Raw genomic sequence first — 15,504 nt, 5'->3', positions numbered from 1 at the left:
TGGGCAAGAGGGGGATTTGGATTCCTGTTCATTAAAAAATAACTGTTGTCTCTAATGCAGAGTGGACGATAGGAAGTAGTGTGAAGATTATACAAGCAGATTTTACCAAAGATGACATTTATGAGTATATTAAAGAAAAACTTAAAGACTTAGAAATTGGAATTTTAGGTAAGTAAATTGCAAAATGCAAAGCTTGTTGTAATAAATTAGTGAAACAATTATCTTAGGGATACTTGATTATTCAATAGTAGCTTAAACTTAACCCATGACTGTAAGCTGTAGCATTAAACCAAATATTAATGTTCAGTTCTTCTAGAGGAATTACTGGATTAACAAATCTGTATATGACTTTGGAATGTAGCAAATCTACATATTTCAATCTTCCCAACCATATTTCCTAGTATTAAAATATTTTTCTTTCACTGGACTGATATTGACATTTGGCAGGAAGAGGGAAACTTTGGCCTAAAGGAATTAGTTTAGCAAACAAACATCGCTGCAATTGATCCATGAAATAGTGAATCAGTGTGGTTGTCTGAGGACTGACTTTCTCATTTGGGAAATGAGATACAATTTTTTTTCTGAGATAATTTATAGACAATCTGTTTTGTGAGCACATCACAGTACAGTGTTTGTATTGTACATAGAAAGAAGATTTTGATTTCTAGAATAATTACATTTTTACTAATAAAAGTGTAAAACGTGTTGCAGGAAAACTGGAAAGAACAGATGAGCATGTAAAAGAGCTATGAATTTCTTGAAATCCTGACAGCCTGAGATAGCATCTTGGTATATATCCTTCCAGATACATATTTTCAAAATCAGGATTAAACTTACGTACTGTTTTGCAACATTAAAAAAAATCATACATCACTAATGTTCTCCCAGGTTTTTAGAACTCTGAGCAGTCATAGTTTTGAACGACTCCATTGCATCCTACCACCATGATTCATTTTATGTGCATTGTATTATAGGACCACAATTTCTTTCTCTCCAATTTCTTCATTGTTATCAAATGATGTAGCAACGAACAACCTTGTATATAAATCTTTTGTACATGTTTCCTTGGAAAACTTCCCAAGAATTCCTGGGTTGAATATGACAATTTTTAAGGCTTTCAATAGACATTTGCCACGGGCTCTTCTGACATCTTTTTGTTTTGCCTCTTTTGGTCAGTCAACAATGTCGGCATGCTTCCAAACCTTCTCCCGCGTCATTTCCTTAACACGCCGGATGACATCCAGGTAGGCCTATACTCTTCTGTGGATGTTTTCCTCTCACGTGGTCCTGAGCCCCCTGGCTGAGTAATCACCAGGGCCAGGAGGGGGTAATGGGATTGTATTCTGTATTCCAGGTGGATGACTGGAGGTCTCCCTTTCTTTTCGCCTGAGTACTTCATACACAGTCAAGGGTACCGCTGTTCATACTATCTCTAGGATAAGGACATCTTCCCTCTTCTCCACACACCAAAATTTACCTGTGCCAGTCTTTCGGGGCTCTGCACTTTGCTTTCTAAGGGAGTAATTCTGCCTAACAAATTCATAGCTGTGGATTCAGTGGGAGAAGTCCAGCCTTTTGGCTTTCTTTGTCTTCCCAGGTAATAAGATTCGTTCCACTTCAGTGTGATAGAAGCCCCTCGCACAGACTCTGTGGTTGGGGTTGTTGTGAGTTCAGCCAGCTTGACTCGGACCCATGACTGCCCTTGCTGGCCATGAGCAAATTTACTACGCATTTAATAGTCTTCGAAGGCACTATGTTTTGACACTTCCCCAGGCCCTGACCTTTGAAGTAGTGGGGTTATAACAATTCTGAACAGGCTAGCATGCTTCTATTCCCCGATCCCGCAAGTATTCCTAAGGTTCTGTGTAGGCCCCATGTCTACTGCGTAGACAAATAATGCCAGATTTCTTGGACCCTGCTGAACATCCTCACCGGCCACACGTCTAACTCCACGGTCCCTGTTTCTGGCACAAGTTGGTGTCTCTCCATTAAGCAAGTTCCGTTCTTGCTTCTCTTTATTTATGTCTGCATTTGTACTCGTCTATGTGTCTGACCCTCTTTTCCTCTCTGTCTGTCTTGGGTGATTCTAGCAGTTTCTTTAACTGCCCTCTGTAGCCTGGAACTTGTATACCTTGTGTTACACAACTGTTCACCTTTCTAATCTCTATGCTATTGTCTTCTAGACCACATATACTAACCTCCCTTTCTTCAGCTGGAAATTAACCATCTTCCTTTGAAAAACTGTTTCCGTATTCCTGCCAAAATTTTCAAGGAAACTCTTAATTGACTTCTATTCGAGATCACATTCTTATAGAATCATAGTATGGATGTCAGATGTTTTCCTGTTCTAGTGCATTCTGAATATCAACTAGGATCCTAATTTTCAGGCTGAGGCAATCACTCAGACACACACTTTTGCCCACTTCATAGTTGTTTAGCACTGAATGCTTTTCAAGAGAATTTCTCAAATGATCTGGCTGATTCCTGATTGTGATTATTTATTACAGAGCCTCATCCACTGTAACATCACCTCGGTAGTGAAGGTATGTGATCAATGTATGTGCTCAGTGCATTAAAATGTAGTAGCTGTTGGATTTGGCAACTCAGGAGAATTGGCCCCTTCCCTGTAGATGCAGAATTCTTTAAAATTGAACTGTACTTTAAAATTGAACTGAGAGACCATGTAGTAGCCTTTTAATTGTCTTGTCTGTTTTCATCAAGAAAATACAGTGGATTCACTCTCCCTAGCATCTGAATCCTTTTTCTGCATTCAGTTTTGTCATGTCACAACATATTAGGCCTGATGATGATGAAACTTATTCAGGATTCCAAAGCAACTTAAAAAAAATTAGTATCTTGTGATTTTAGTCTTTGTAAATAGAGGAGGAAAAAGGACAGAGGGTGTGGTTTGGATTTTATAGACTCTTGTTGTTCAAAAACTATTTGTTGAAGTGAAGTTCAAGTTCATATGTATTCTGATCCCAGATCAGTTACGTTAATTGGACAGCATTGGGCATGCTATTTAGCCCCTTTGAACTTTAGATTCTTCATCTGCTATTAAAAGAGTATTGAACTAATTGATGTGTCAGGTGCCATTCAGCACTCAGGTCCTTTTATTAGAATTAACTGCATACGGATTTATAGGCATGAGTACCACAAAGCTATCCTATGCCGTGTCTTTGTGTGAATAAGAAAAAGGGAGACAAATTGTCTGGGCAGACAATTTGGAGAAAGGTGCTGCTTAAGAGTGGACATAGCCCCATGCTTGGTGAGTAGATGATGCTTTTGTGTGAACACAATATTTCCCTTCCCTCTGAATGATGAGAGACCTCTAAATGGCTTGTGAGTGAACACTGGGCTTTCAGCCCACATGCACCCCCACAGCTGGGCACCTTGCTCGGTACACAAAATTCACAGCTGTGCCTGGAAGCCCTCATAACCACTTTGGATGGTCCAATGGAACTTCAGCAATGAATCAGGTATGACTGATTTCATGGAACTGGGACCCTTATTGGGGAGCAGCGGGGGGCTGTCTCGTCTTCACAGCATGGACTGGTGGGGAGAACTGGTTTCCCAGAGGAAAATAGGTTCCTATCAACATAAAAAGAGGGGATGGATGCTGAACAGACCAAAAAAAATTTTTTTTCATGTGGCTGCAGTTGAGCTGACAAAAATTATTTTCACCATTGGTTGTTTTTTTTCTTTTCTTTTTTTGTAAGTATACTGGTATTTTATAGTTTCCTGCTCAGTTTTTATTGGTACATACATTCTTTTTATGCTGAGCAATCAATGGCTTTTTAAAATCTCCAGCTGATGTAATTGAAGGTTTTATATGTTCCACTGTTGTCTGCAGCCTTACCACTAAAATCTTTCACATTAATGGATACATTGATCTTTCAGTCTTGGTCTATTTGATCACAGGGTTTCCCAAATGTATTTGACAACCCTCTGACTCTTTTAGCAGAGAAATGCTTTGATTTTCAAAAAAATTATTTTATATCTTGGTAGACACTAACTTCCTTAAGTAACAAAGAAAACAAATTGAAGTTTAGCTTCTAAGTATGCAATACCCAAGTTGGTCACGCTGGTTGGAAGCATGACCAGTATCACTTAATTATTCCAAAGGAACCATCTGGAAACACTAGAGTTCTCTATCAAGGGCAGAGATGGGAGAATGAGTTTGAGGGCAAAGGGAACGTGGGATAAGAGACTAAATACTGGAACCTTTGAGACAGGAACCCACAAAGTCCAGTGTTGTGTCTCTAATTGGGATCATTCACCCAGTCAGGCTTTTGGGAGACTGAGAAATGCTGTCCAACAATACTCCAACTATATCCTTAATGAAGTTGGGAGAAGCAAGGAAAGGGTGTTGACATGATCTAGTCCTCATCCTTCTCTCACCTCCCTCAAAATTCAGGGTTTCAGAAGGCAGTCCAGTCTAGGAAGCCCTCACCACTCCCACCCCTGCTGCTTCTCCAGAGCAGTGAAAACATTATCTGGAGACTCCCAGAGATGAGCTTAGGGGCCTTCCTAGGAAATGCAGGGCCCCAGACAGCATGAAAAAATAGGCAAACTTGTCTTCTGGTCCCCAGTGTCCTCTATTTCTCTGCCTCTGCCCATCTGTTTGGATCTTCTCTGTCTCAAACCTGCTCCCAAGACAGGGCCTGATTCCACTCAATTGTACTTTCAAGAACATTTCAGTCCATAGGTTTGCCTCTTTCTTAATTCTTAAAATGGGTGCCTTAAAATTATGACATGAAAAGCTTTCTTAATGAAATATTTAAGCTCCAGAACTGGCAGGGAAGACTTCTTCCAGGGACAGTAGGTTGGGGTGGGGAAGGGATTTTTCAATGCTGTTGTAATTCCAACAGACCAGCAGACATGTTGTGTCTAGGGAGCTGCTTCACAGACCACCTGCAGGCTGCCAATGAGGCTGCTGTTGAATTGAAGAGATGTCCTTCTCCATCTCATACCTTGTATGTGAGACACTCATGGACACTTGTTAGGTTTCCTGACAGTCCCCTAATTCTAACTCCTGTGTGAGTTTTGTAATGGCCAAACTACTTTTGCCTCTCTCCCAGAATGAAGCGTATCTGGGAAGCCTCAGTGTTGGTCCCACAGACATAAGCCAATTTCCATAGTTTTTCACTCCCTTCATTTTCCAGGAAGACTTCAGTTTTATGAAGAAGAAACCAGAGGCCTCTGAACTGTTTGCCATTTGTCTAAGTTGCCTTTTATGGGTTCCAGCCAGACTCTAGTGTTGTCAGAATTACTTCCAATGAGTGTCAGCAGATTTTCAAGGCCATCTGAGAAGATGAAGCTGTTTCTCCAGTTTCCTCCAGCACCTACTTCCTAAGTCCCCATGGCACATTGCTACATAGTTCCTTTGTCAGGGCTTAACTTTGCCCTTCTCTTACAGATGACGCAGCTGATTCTGAAACACATGGAATCAAGGTAAGGTCTTTCCTTGGAAAAGCCATGGTCTGCCTGGCCTGGCAATCAGCTGACTTGGGGACCAGGGGGATAGGGTTCATCTGTTGCTGCTTTAACAAATGATAAAACTATGATGAAAGGACATGGAGATTATGGTTGGACCAGGCCAGCTTTGCAAGCAGATAAGCATATTTTCAGGTCAAATGTAGCATATACTGGAGGGAGGAAGAGAACAGCAGTTTCAGCAGACATTGTGTTAAAAAAATTAACTCACAGTGAGTATAAAAGAAACTTCAGAAGTTGGCCTGAGACCAAGACCATCTCTTTGTTATTATGCATTTCAGCTCTTGTCAGAATGAATACTCCAGTTTTGGGGTAAAAATCACCACCCCATCAGTGTCTCTATTTATTCCATGTTTTAAATCACCCTATTACAATGCCCATTTGGGAGCTGGTTTTTCTCAGGTGGTATTCACTAAAAGCAAATGGTTAATAGTTTTATCTTACCTAGAGAAAGAAGGGGCTTAGCCTTGTATTCCAATTTGCAGTTTCTTGATTTTTCTGGATTGAATCCATCTAGTTGGGAAGGATTAAGGATATGGAATTTCAAAAGGGTAAGTAAGAACCCCAGAGATTTGTGTAGGAGTGCCTGTGTGAGCAGATGATGGACTGTCAAATTCCACCCAAGACAGGATTCTGCATATGACATCTGTCCTGTTGTGGGTCATCTTTATGAGTCAGAAGGGACCTTGAGCTCATGTGGTCACATTTGAGAGAGAAGGATCACTTCCCCCTTGAGTCTTGTCTGAGCTGAGTTGGTTCTCTGCATTTTGGTGTGGATCTTTGCTGTAGCAGAGGCCCTGTTTCCAGTCACAAGCTCTTGAAGTCAACTGACCGCTGAGTGGCATCACCGTGTGGTGTAGTTCATGATTGAGGTGAAGTTCCACTCACAGTTCTTGGAAGCAGAACACTTAGCACACATGGAAACCTAGAGAGGATGGAAGTTTCCCAGCGTTCACATGAGCCCCTTTATTTTCTTCCTTCTCAAGGTGTAATCAGGCAGCAAAGCAATTGAAACTTTGTTTCTTGCCCTTTAGGCGGAAAGGTCTCATCTTGAACATATCTTCTGGGGCGGCCCTCTTTCCCTGGCCTCTGTACTCCACATACTCCGCTTCCAAGGTGAGTGACAGATGTAGTCCAAGCCTCCTTCTCCTTCTTCCTTTTGTTTTTCCCATTTAGCATTTTCCTTTGATTCATCTGGCAAGGCGATGGACTGATTTGCCTAGAGGCACTCTTCTAGGTACAGGGAGGAGTGAGTCAGCCAGTATCGGGTGCAAATTAGAAAAAGATGCTGCCCTTGGGCTGATGAAGCCTCGCAGCAGCACAGCCGGGCAAGCGCAACTTCCATGGAATTGCAGCTCCCACTCACTTCCTTGCCTGGGAGCCCTGCGCTCCTCTGGCCAGCAAGTAGCATTGTAGTTTCCTTCTATCCCAGAGGCCTCATCAGTTGTCCTCTTGCCCTATCCATAAAACGAATCTTTGGAACTGCGGGTGCTCTAGACAAGGCAGAGCTTCCCCCGGGTAGGGTATCTATATGCAGTGGCCCTAGGTGTGTATTTATTACAAAACGCATGTTCTTTCTCATTGCGGGAGCTCTTCCCAGACCAAGAAATGAAGTTCTAGCTCCCATCAAGACAAACTGCTGCATTTTAAGGTGAAGAAGATAAGCTCCCTGTGGTGTCCTTTGAAATCTGAGTGAATTGGCTCTGACAGAGAATCAAGTCCTTAGGTGTTTCTCCTTCTTGCTCTAGGCTTTTGTGTGCACATTTTCCAAGGCACTGCAAGCAGAATATAAAGAGAAAGGAATCATTATCCAGGTGAGGTCAACAGTTCTGTGTCCTTGGGAATGGGAACTCTGGATCCCCATGGAGCCTGGGCCACTGCTTCCTGCAGGACAGGCTGTGCATGTGTGACCAGGAGAGAGGGTCTGGATGACACCATGTGAATTCCTATGACCATAGAGGTGGCAGCGGAGCCACCGTGGTTCTGCTTGCTGCTGCCCTCACCATGCCCTGGGTGCTGGAGAAGGAAAGGGGGTGGGATGAGTGAGTGCTCAGAAACACTTGCTACCCAATGCTGCATCAGGACAGAAATAGGTTCTTGTCTAAGCATCCTTTACTCTCTGACCTAGATAGAGGAGACAGGCTCATGTGGGAGGAATTGTGGAGAAGTAGTAAAAGAAGACTGGGCACTTGGTCAATGTTGGAGGAGGGGAGAGGGTGCTTCGCTTGGGGGCTGTTCATCTGTGATGGAACATAGAGATCTCCACACTCTGGTTCTTGAGCACTTGGGGAAGAGGTGCTCTGCTCTCCATTTCCCCTACAGTGACAGAGTGGTCATGGAGTTGACCTTGTCCTAACTGTAAACAAAGCTGGGTTGTCACTTCTGTCTGCAGGCTGAGCAATATGACGTGCTTCCTTCAGCAACACAGTTAACTCTAAGTGTTTTCTAGAACCTGGAATAAACAGTTTACAGAGGTTTTTGGTTAACTGTTTGGGAAGAAGTTCGATGACATACTATTAGGAATGAAAAAGGCACACTCAATTATATTTTTAAAATTACTGCTGCACATACTGATTTTCAATTAAAATACCCAGGTGAGAGTATCTCAGTATAAATTAACCAGCTATAGGATGAAGCTTATTCAACAGGCAGATATGAGTTAATAGTAGGAGCTTTGTAAATAACATCATCTTCCCAGTTGTAGTGAGTAATTGTAACAGACTTGTCACTAGACTACAGTACCATTCTCTGCCCTGCTGAACTAAAGTCTCACCTATCAGAGATTCTTCCCTTCTATCCATTCTCCAACTCCCAGCTGAGGACGGATTCCTTTTGCAACAGCTCTACCTTATATATGCTAAGTTTTCTGCAGTGAAAAATAATCCCTAAAATCTCATTGGCTTAAAACCACAAAGATTTATTTCTCGTTCATGCTACACATTCACTGTGAACTGTCAGAAAGGATTAGCTCACTGTAGTGACGCAGGGACCCAGGCTGATGGAGCAGCCGCCATCTTGGATATTGTCAATTGACGTGTCAAAGAAAAAGTGGTAGGAGTTCAAGAGACTTGCTTTGATAATTAGGGGCTCTGACAACTACCGAGCCTGTACTTTAGAGCCCACGAGCCACAACTACTGAAGGCTGCATGCTGCAACTACTGAAGCCCATGCACCTAGAGCCAGTGCTCCGCAACAAAGAGAAGCCACCACAATGAGAAGCCCGTGCACTGCAATGAAGAGTAGCCCCCGTTCGCTGCAACTAGAGAAAGCCTGTGCACAGCAACAAAGACCTAACGGAGCCAAAAAAAAAAAAAAAAATCGTTAAATTGCATTGTATTACTACTAGAGAAAGCCTGTGCACAGCAACAAAAACCTAACGGAGCCAAAAAAAAAAAAAAAAAAAGAATAAAGATAATTAAGGGCTCTGGCTCAGAAAAGTCACATGTCACTTTTGCTCATACCCATTGGTCAGATCTGGTCACATGGTCCCACCCAACCATAGGGACCCAGGAAGTGCAATTCTATCATGTGTCTGGAAGAAAGAAGAACTAGAAATATTTGGTGAACAACACTAAATATTAGTGTTGAGTATCAAGTCTTAGCATCATCTCGATATTGATAATTGTGGGCCAGAGATGCTGTAGCTGCTAAGTTAGTGGGTTCTGTGGGGCAGAAGGTGTGGGAGGAGGTGAGGAAGGGGGAGGGAGCCCCTTCCCTCATGCAAAAGCCTCGGAGCTGCTCCAAGTCCTGGAAAAGACGCTGTGACATTCTGAAAACCAACTGGTCTCTCCAAACACACATGTAATTGGCGCTCAATAAATATTTGTAAAATTCCTGAGGAAGTATGTACTGTACTCTTGGGTTTGATTTTCAAATCCCAGTGCTGCCATTTATCATCTGAGTGTTTTGGACAGCCTGCTTAAACTCTGTGAGCTTGTTTCCCCGTCTGTAAAAAGGGGTTTATAATAGCTGCTTCTCTGGGTTACTGTGAAGATCTAATGAATAAATAAGTATGCAAATTTAACCAATATTTATTGAGCCTTTGTTTTATACATAAAGGTGTTTTGTCAACCAAAACTCACTGTAAGAATGGAAACAATTTTTATTATTTCCCTATCTGAAAAATGGGTTTGAAAATGCAAGCTTCTAATATTTTTCTAAGAATACACTTTGAGATCTTTGGAAGAAAAGTGTCATGCAAATTAATAACTGCATTAATTTCCATGAGAACCAATTGAATTGAATTGACTGACATACATTGGATTAAATTATGAAACAACGTAATTTCAAGTGTGATGAGGAAAAAAAAAGTGATGTGACAAAAATTTCAAAGGTGATATGAAGAAAAAGAAAACAAGCATGGATATTTTTTTTTTCCCTAAAGATGCCAAGGTCTCTGTGTCTGAGAATAAAGTAAGAAACCCCATTATGAAACCTCATGCTAGGCAACAGGGTGGTGAGACCACCAGTGGAAACATGGTATTGGGTTTTCAGGGTACAGTGTGCTGTTGTTTATTTTTCTTACCATGACAGGAAAGATTATGAGGTATGTGCCACTCCTGGCTCCGAAGTGAAGTGTGAAAGCGGGAATCTAAAGTACTTGAAAGTGCTCCAATTTGGTTATATGTGTTAGAAATAAACTTCTATGATAGGGTTACCAGATAAAATAGAGGACATCCAGTTAAATTTGAATTTCAGATAACAAATAATCTTTTGAGAATAAGTATATTCCTTGTAATACTTGGGATATAATTAAACTGAAAATTTTTCCATTGTTTGTCTTCAAATATAACTGGGTGTCCTGCATTTTCACTTTCTAAGTTGGGGAACCGTGCTCTAAGACAGAGATCCTCATTCACCCTGTGTGCATTTGAACCACTTGGTGTTGTGTGGCTAAGGCCTCATCTTGAGTTAGTTGCCACATTAAGCCAGAAACTGGCCTTTCTGATTCCCAGCTCTGTGCTCGTTCTATACCTTTAACTCTTCTGTTATCATATAGCATCCTGAGACTTTTTAGGGGGAGAACAGAGTTGGAACATGAAGGGATGGTAAAATGGGTATTCGTTTCTCAGGGCTGGGCAGATTGCTCCTGTGTTACGGTCTTTATTTCCCATCGTAGGTGCTCACCCCGTATGCTGTTTCAACCCCGATGACAAAGTATCTAAATACCAACTTGATAACCAAGACTGCTGATGAGTTTGTTAAAGAATCACTGAATTATGTCACGATTGGAGACGAAACCTGTGGCTGCCTTGCCCATGAAATCTTGGTAATTGATAACTTCTCCTTTCTTGAAGCAAGGGAGGACAGACAAGCAGGGGGCCCTAGCAGGGCTTAGCCAGCTCTTCCTTGCTGTTGGAGCTTTCAGCCGTTCTCTGTCACGCAAGGATAGTGATGCCAGAGGTATGCTGCTGAGGGTAATCCAGCCTATGAAAAGGCGTATCTAGCAAGGGGAAGGAGAAGCTGAAGCGCTGGGTGCCCAGCCTATAGATAACTCTGAAGTTGGCAAATCTCACCATTGGCTGCCTCACCTCTGCCCTCGGAAAGTAAGGCAGCTCCCAGAGCTTTGTGAAGGTCAGGCCAAAACACAGGGTGCTTCCCTGTAGGGGCTGTTGATGTCCTTGGCCCTCTGTGCCAGTAAATGTTTAACTATCCAGGAAAAAACCAAAAATAAAACAAAACACCTTGATTTGTAGTGTTTGCTGATTTCCATGACTGATGTTAAGCTACCAGTGTGTTGTCACTGCACATGAATTCAGGAGGAGCGCTCACAATTGGCTCTCGTGAGAATGTACAAGCTGGTTCCCGTACTCCACAGACTTCATCAAACATGGAAATAAAGTCTGAAGTATATGGCACGAGGAGTGCTTACCATCCCTGGGCTGCTTTTAGAAAAAAACACAAACATGAAACAAAGGTAGACTTGAGTTTCATACTAATACTGAAAACAAACAAACAGTGTCAGGGTAGTTCTGTTTCCATCATCACCAAATAATTTTAGACAGATCTTTACTTCCCTTCCTATGTCAACTTTCTCCTCTGCCTCATATGTTTTTCTACCATGGGAATTAAGCTTCTTTCTTTCTCTCTCTGATGCTAGAGAGATTCATGGGTCAATACATTAAATCCTCCCAAAGCGTTCAGCTGTCTCCTGGGACTCAGTACTGAGACTCTGGCAAGAGATACTGAATTGTCTTAGCTGATCACTTGCTACTTTTACTGTAGAATCTCAACAATGTGCAGAATCACCATTTGAACACACAGTGCAAAGTGGACAAGCAGAAAGAATATAAGACCTTTATTTTGCCTATTGCTGATCTGGTTTTTCTTCAGACCACTACTTGCTGCATGGCACGAAAACGAATTAGTGGAATGTCTAATGAGTTTAAACTTAGTTTGATTTGATCATCTAAACTGTCCATTTAGGAAATATGCTGTCCATTATTTAGAGAAAAATGTTCGGTCTTGCCTGAGTGTCCCTTCTTCTGGCCTCTCTCGCCAAAATGACACTGGGGAAAGAGTCCCTATGATCTCCTGCTGGTCCTTAAGTGTGTGTGGCTGGTGTCCCTAATCTCTCTGATGGTTGCTCACCTTGCTGGTTTATGTCTGTGGGGGGTGTGGGGATGACTCCTTCTGTCCTTTTGGCTAGGCCAATGCATTCCCCAGCTACTGATGGCTGAACATTCCTGAACCTCTGCTACCTCCCTTATCCAGCCAGAGGCCAGCTGTCCATCAGCAGCTTTGGTTCACAGAGGCCCTCTGTCTCTCTACTCTGCATCAGCACCAATTTGAACCTGAGGGATGCTGGAAAACCAAATCTCAGCACTTACCTAGCCACGCTGAGATAATATTCTGTGGCTGCACTCCAGAAGAGTGGAGGCAATAAACCCTCCTTTGCTACCATTACTTATTTATCACACTTTCTTATCCTTCACCCCAGGCCCCCAGCCCTCCAATGTAAGCTCAGAGGACACACATATCAGAGGACATACATCTGGCCACGTCTTTCTCTTTCTCTCTTGTACCTCCCACCATCTCCAGGGCAGAAAAAGTACAGGCCTTTTGTATGCTTCCCCAGGGTCACATCCTGTCCATCTCAGAGGGATTTAGGTAGCTCCAGTGGATAAGACATCCTCTCCTCCCCTTAGCAGAACTCTATACTTTTAGTCCTCCAGGATATTGATGTTTTAAATGGAATCCATTAGCATTTAGAAAATGTTTTCTTGAGACAATAGCATGGCCTGCAAGACTATTGTCTTGCTACATACATACTGTAATCCAATTCTAGATGTCAAAAGTTGAATTTTTTTTTTTACTTTTCTCTTTGATTTTTTATGTAACAAATTCTAATCTCTACTGGTAAACAGATGCCAAAAACAGTAGGAAAAAGTCTTTGTGCCTGGTGAAGCAAAAGAGAAAACAAAGGAAAACACATAAATCATTAAAACCATTAAAACCAATTTTGAATTTGCCAGGGTTTAGAAAGATCGTTGAGTCTAAAGTTATGGGTAATCAAGTGGAATCAACCAGTAAACAAGCAAGTCTTCCATTTCAAAGAGGTGAGGCAAAGACAGGATGCTCTCTACCCTCAAGGAGTTTTGGGGCAGCCGTTGAGGTGGGACTGGAGCCTCTACCTAAGAATCCGTGTGGAATTTGGGGCTTCATAGTTACCTCATTTAATTCTCCTTAACATCTGTGAGACAGGACATTTGGCTCCCCTTTTACATTGAGGAAACCAAAGCTCAGAGCTGGATCAGACCAGATGAAGCTCAGATGGATCAGATGGCCCAAGACCACCTGGCTGGTAAAGGTGATGCAAGGATTTAAGTCAATTTTTGCCTGATGCCAGACCTTTTCTGTTTCCTTCTACATGGCGTCTCCAGGTTGGGAGAAGGTAGATAAAGATGGGGATGGGAGACGGGGCCTTTTAGAACATTTTCTGGGGACCTGGGATTTCAGTTTATTTTATTTATGGCTGACTTCAGTAAGCCAAAACATTTAGTTCAAGACAAAGCTAATGGAAGAGCTTGATTTTGCTGTGAAATAAAAAAGCTCTGTCTGGGAGAAAAATGAAGTTCTTGAAGAAGATGTTGCATTGATTCATAGACTTGGCCAGTGGAAGAAGAGCTCTACTTTGGTTCCCAGGAATCACCTTTAGTTTCCTGCTTTGGGATACCTCAGAGGACTGCAAAAATCTGAAGGTTCAAGCTGCCTACAAGGCTCAAGTTTTCCTCTAGTTGAACTTCCGTTGTTTTGTAGGTAGACTGAGGAATGTTGGATTAACCGGATCACACTGTGGACAAAATGATTACTTCTGGGGGCCTGGACCTGCCTTATAGGACACAAGTGTAGTTTGAGGGCAAGAACCTTCCAAGGCCTGTGCCTCTTGCCTGAAAAGCATTAGGCATTTGTGCCTCAACTTGAGGCTTCCCCTCCTTTTCAAAGCAAATACTCCATGATAATAATTTTCACTTGCTATGACTCATTTCCATTCATTAACTCCTTAAAAGAATTTTTTTCTTCCAGTTTTATTGAGATATAATTGACATACAGCATTCTATAAATTTAAGGTGTACATCAAAATGATTTGACTTACATGAAAGGATTACCACAATAAGTTTAGTGAACATTCATCATCTCATATGGATACAAAATTAAGGAAATAAAAAAATTTTTTTTGTTTGATGAGACCTCTTAGGATTTACTTTCTTAACAACTTTCATATATAACATAGAACAGTGTTAACTATATTTATCATGCTGTACACTGCTTCCTTAGTACCCTTTTATCTTTTAACTGGAAGTTTGTACCTTTTGACTGCCTTCATTCACTTCCCACTCCCCCAATGACCCACACCATACCCTCATCTTTGGTAACCACAAATCTGATCTCTTTTTCTATGTGTTTGTTTGTTTATTTTTGAAGAATAATTGACTTACAATTTTATGTTAGCTCCTGTTACACAACATAGTGATTAGGTACTTCTGTAGATTTTAACATGATCACCATGATAAGTGGGTGATTTCTCACCCATACAAAGATATTACATAATTATTGACTATATTCCCCACACTGTACATTTCATGACTGTGACTCAATTATTTTGCACCTGTAAGTTTGTACCTCTTAATCTCCCTTGTCTATTTCTCTCCTCCCTGCACCATCCTCCCCTCTGGCAACCACTGGTTTGTTCTCTGGATCTATGTTTATGTTTTGTTATGTTTGTTCATTTGTTTTGTTTTTTAGATTCCACATATAAGTGAAATCATACAGTATTTGTCTTCCTGTCTGACTTATTTTACTTAGCATAATACCCTTTAGGTCCACCTATGTTGACACAAGTAGCAAAATTTCATTCTTTTTTATGGATGGGTAATATTATATATATTATATATAAATTATTACATATACTAATTATTACTATGCAAATTATTATAATTAATTATAAATTATATTATATATATATCACATCTTCTTTATCCATTCATCTATTGATGGGCACTTGGGTTGCTACCATATCTTGGTTACTGTAAATGGTACTGCAATGAACATAAAGGTGCATATATCTTTTCAAATTAGTGTTTTCATTTTCTTCAGACAAATACCCAGGAATGGAATGGCTGAATGGTTTGGTAGTTCTATTTTTAATTTTTTGAGGACTCTCCATACTGTTTTCTATAGCATATGAGTGTTCCCTTTTCTCCACATCCTTGTCAGCTCTTGTTACTTGTTTTTTTCATAATAGTCATTCTGACAAGTGTGAGGTGCTATCTCATTGTGGTTTTGATTTGCATTTCCCTGATGATTGGTGATGTTGAGCATCTTTTCATGTGCCTTTTGGACATCTATATGTCTTCTTCGGGAAAATGTCTATTTGAATCCTCTGCCCATTTTTTCTTTTTTTTTTTTTTTTGTGGTACACGGGCCTCTCACTGTCATGGCATCTCCCATTGCAGAGCACAGGCTCTGGACGCTCAGGCTCAGCGGCCATGGCTCACGGGCCCAGCC

At 41.4% G+C, this 15,504-nt stretch overlaps 1 protein-coding gene across 1 annotated transcript in view; it reads left to right on the top strand.

Moving 5' to 3' along the window:
- HSD17B3 (hydroxysteroid 17-beta dehydrogenase 3) overlaps positions 1–15,504 on the top strand; it is a 47,517-nt gene that overhangs the window by 22,614 nt on the left and 9,399 nt on the right. Inside the window, exons 4-10 of the mRNA XM_007123869.2 lie at positions 61–168; positions 1,177–1,244; positions 2,508–2,543; positions 5,420–5,454; positions 6,531–6,612; positions 7,245–7,310; positions 10,616–10,765. Of these exons, the coding sequence (XP_007123931.2) occupies positions 61–168; positions 1,177–1,244; positions 2,508–2,543; positions 5,420–5,454; positions 6,531–6,612; positions 7,245–7,310; positions 10,616–10,765 (545 nt within the window). The remainder of the gene's footprint in view (positions 1–60; positions 169–1,176; positions 1,245–2,507; positions 2,544–5,419; positions 5,455–6,530; positions 6,613–7,244; positions 7,311–10,615; positions 10,766–15,504) is intronic.

Source organism: Physeter macrocephalus, chromosome 9 (genome assembly GCF_002837175.3).
Source record: "Physeter macrocephalus isolate SW-GA chromosome 9, ASM283717v5, whole genome shotgun sequence".
Lineage (NCBI taxonomy): Eukaryota > Metazoa > Chordata > Mammalia > Artiodactyla > Physeteridae > Physeter > Physeter macrocephalus.
This window is presented reverse-complemented; position numbering and strand designations above follow the sequence as displayed.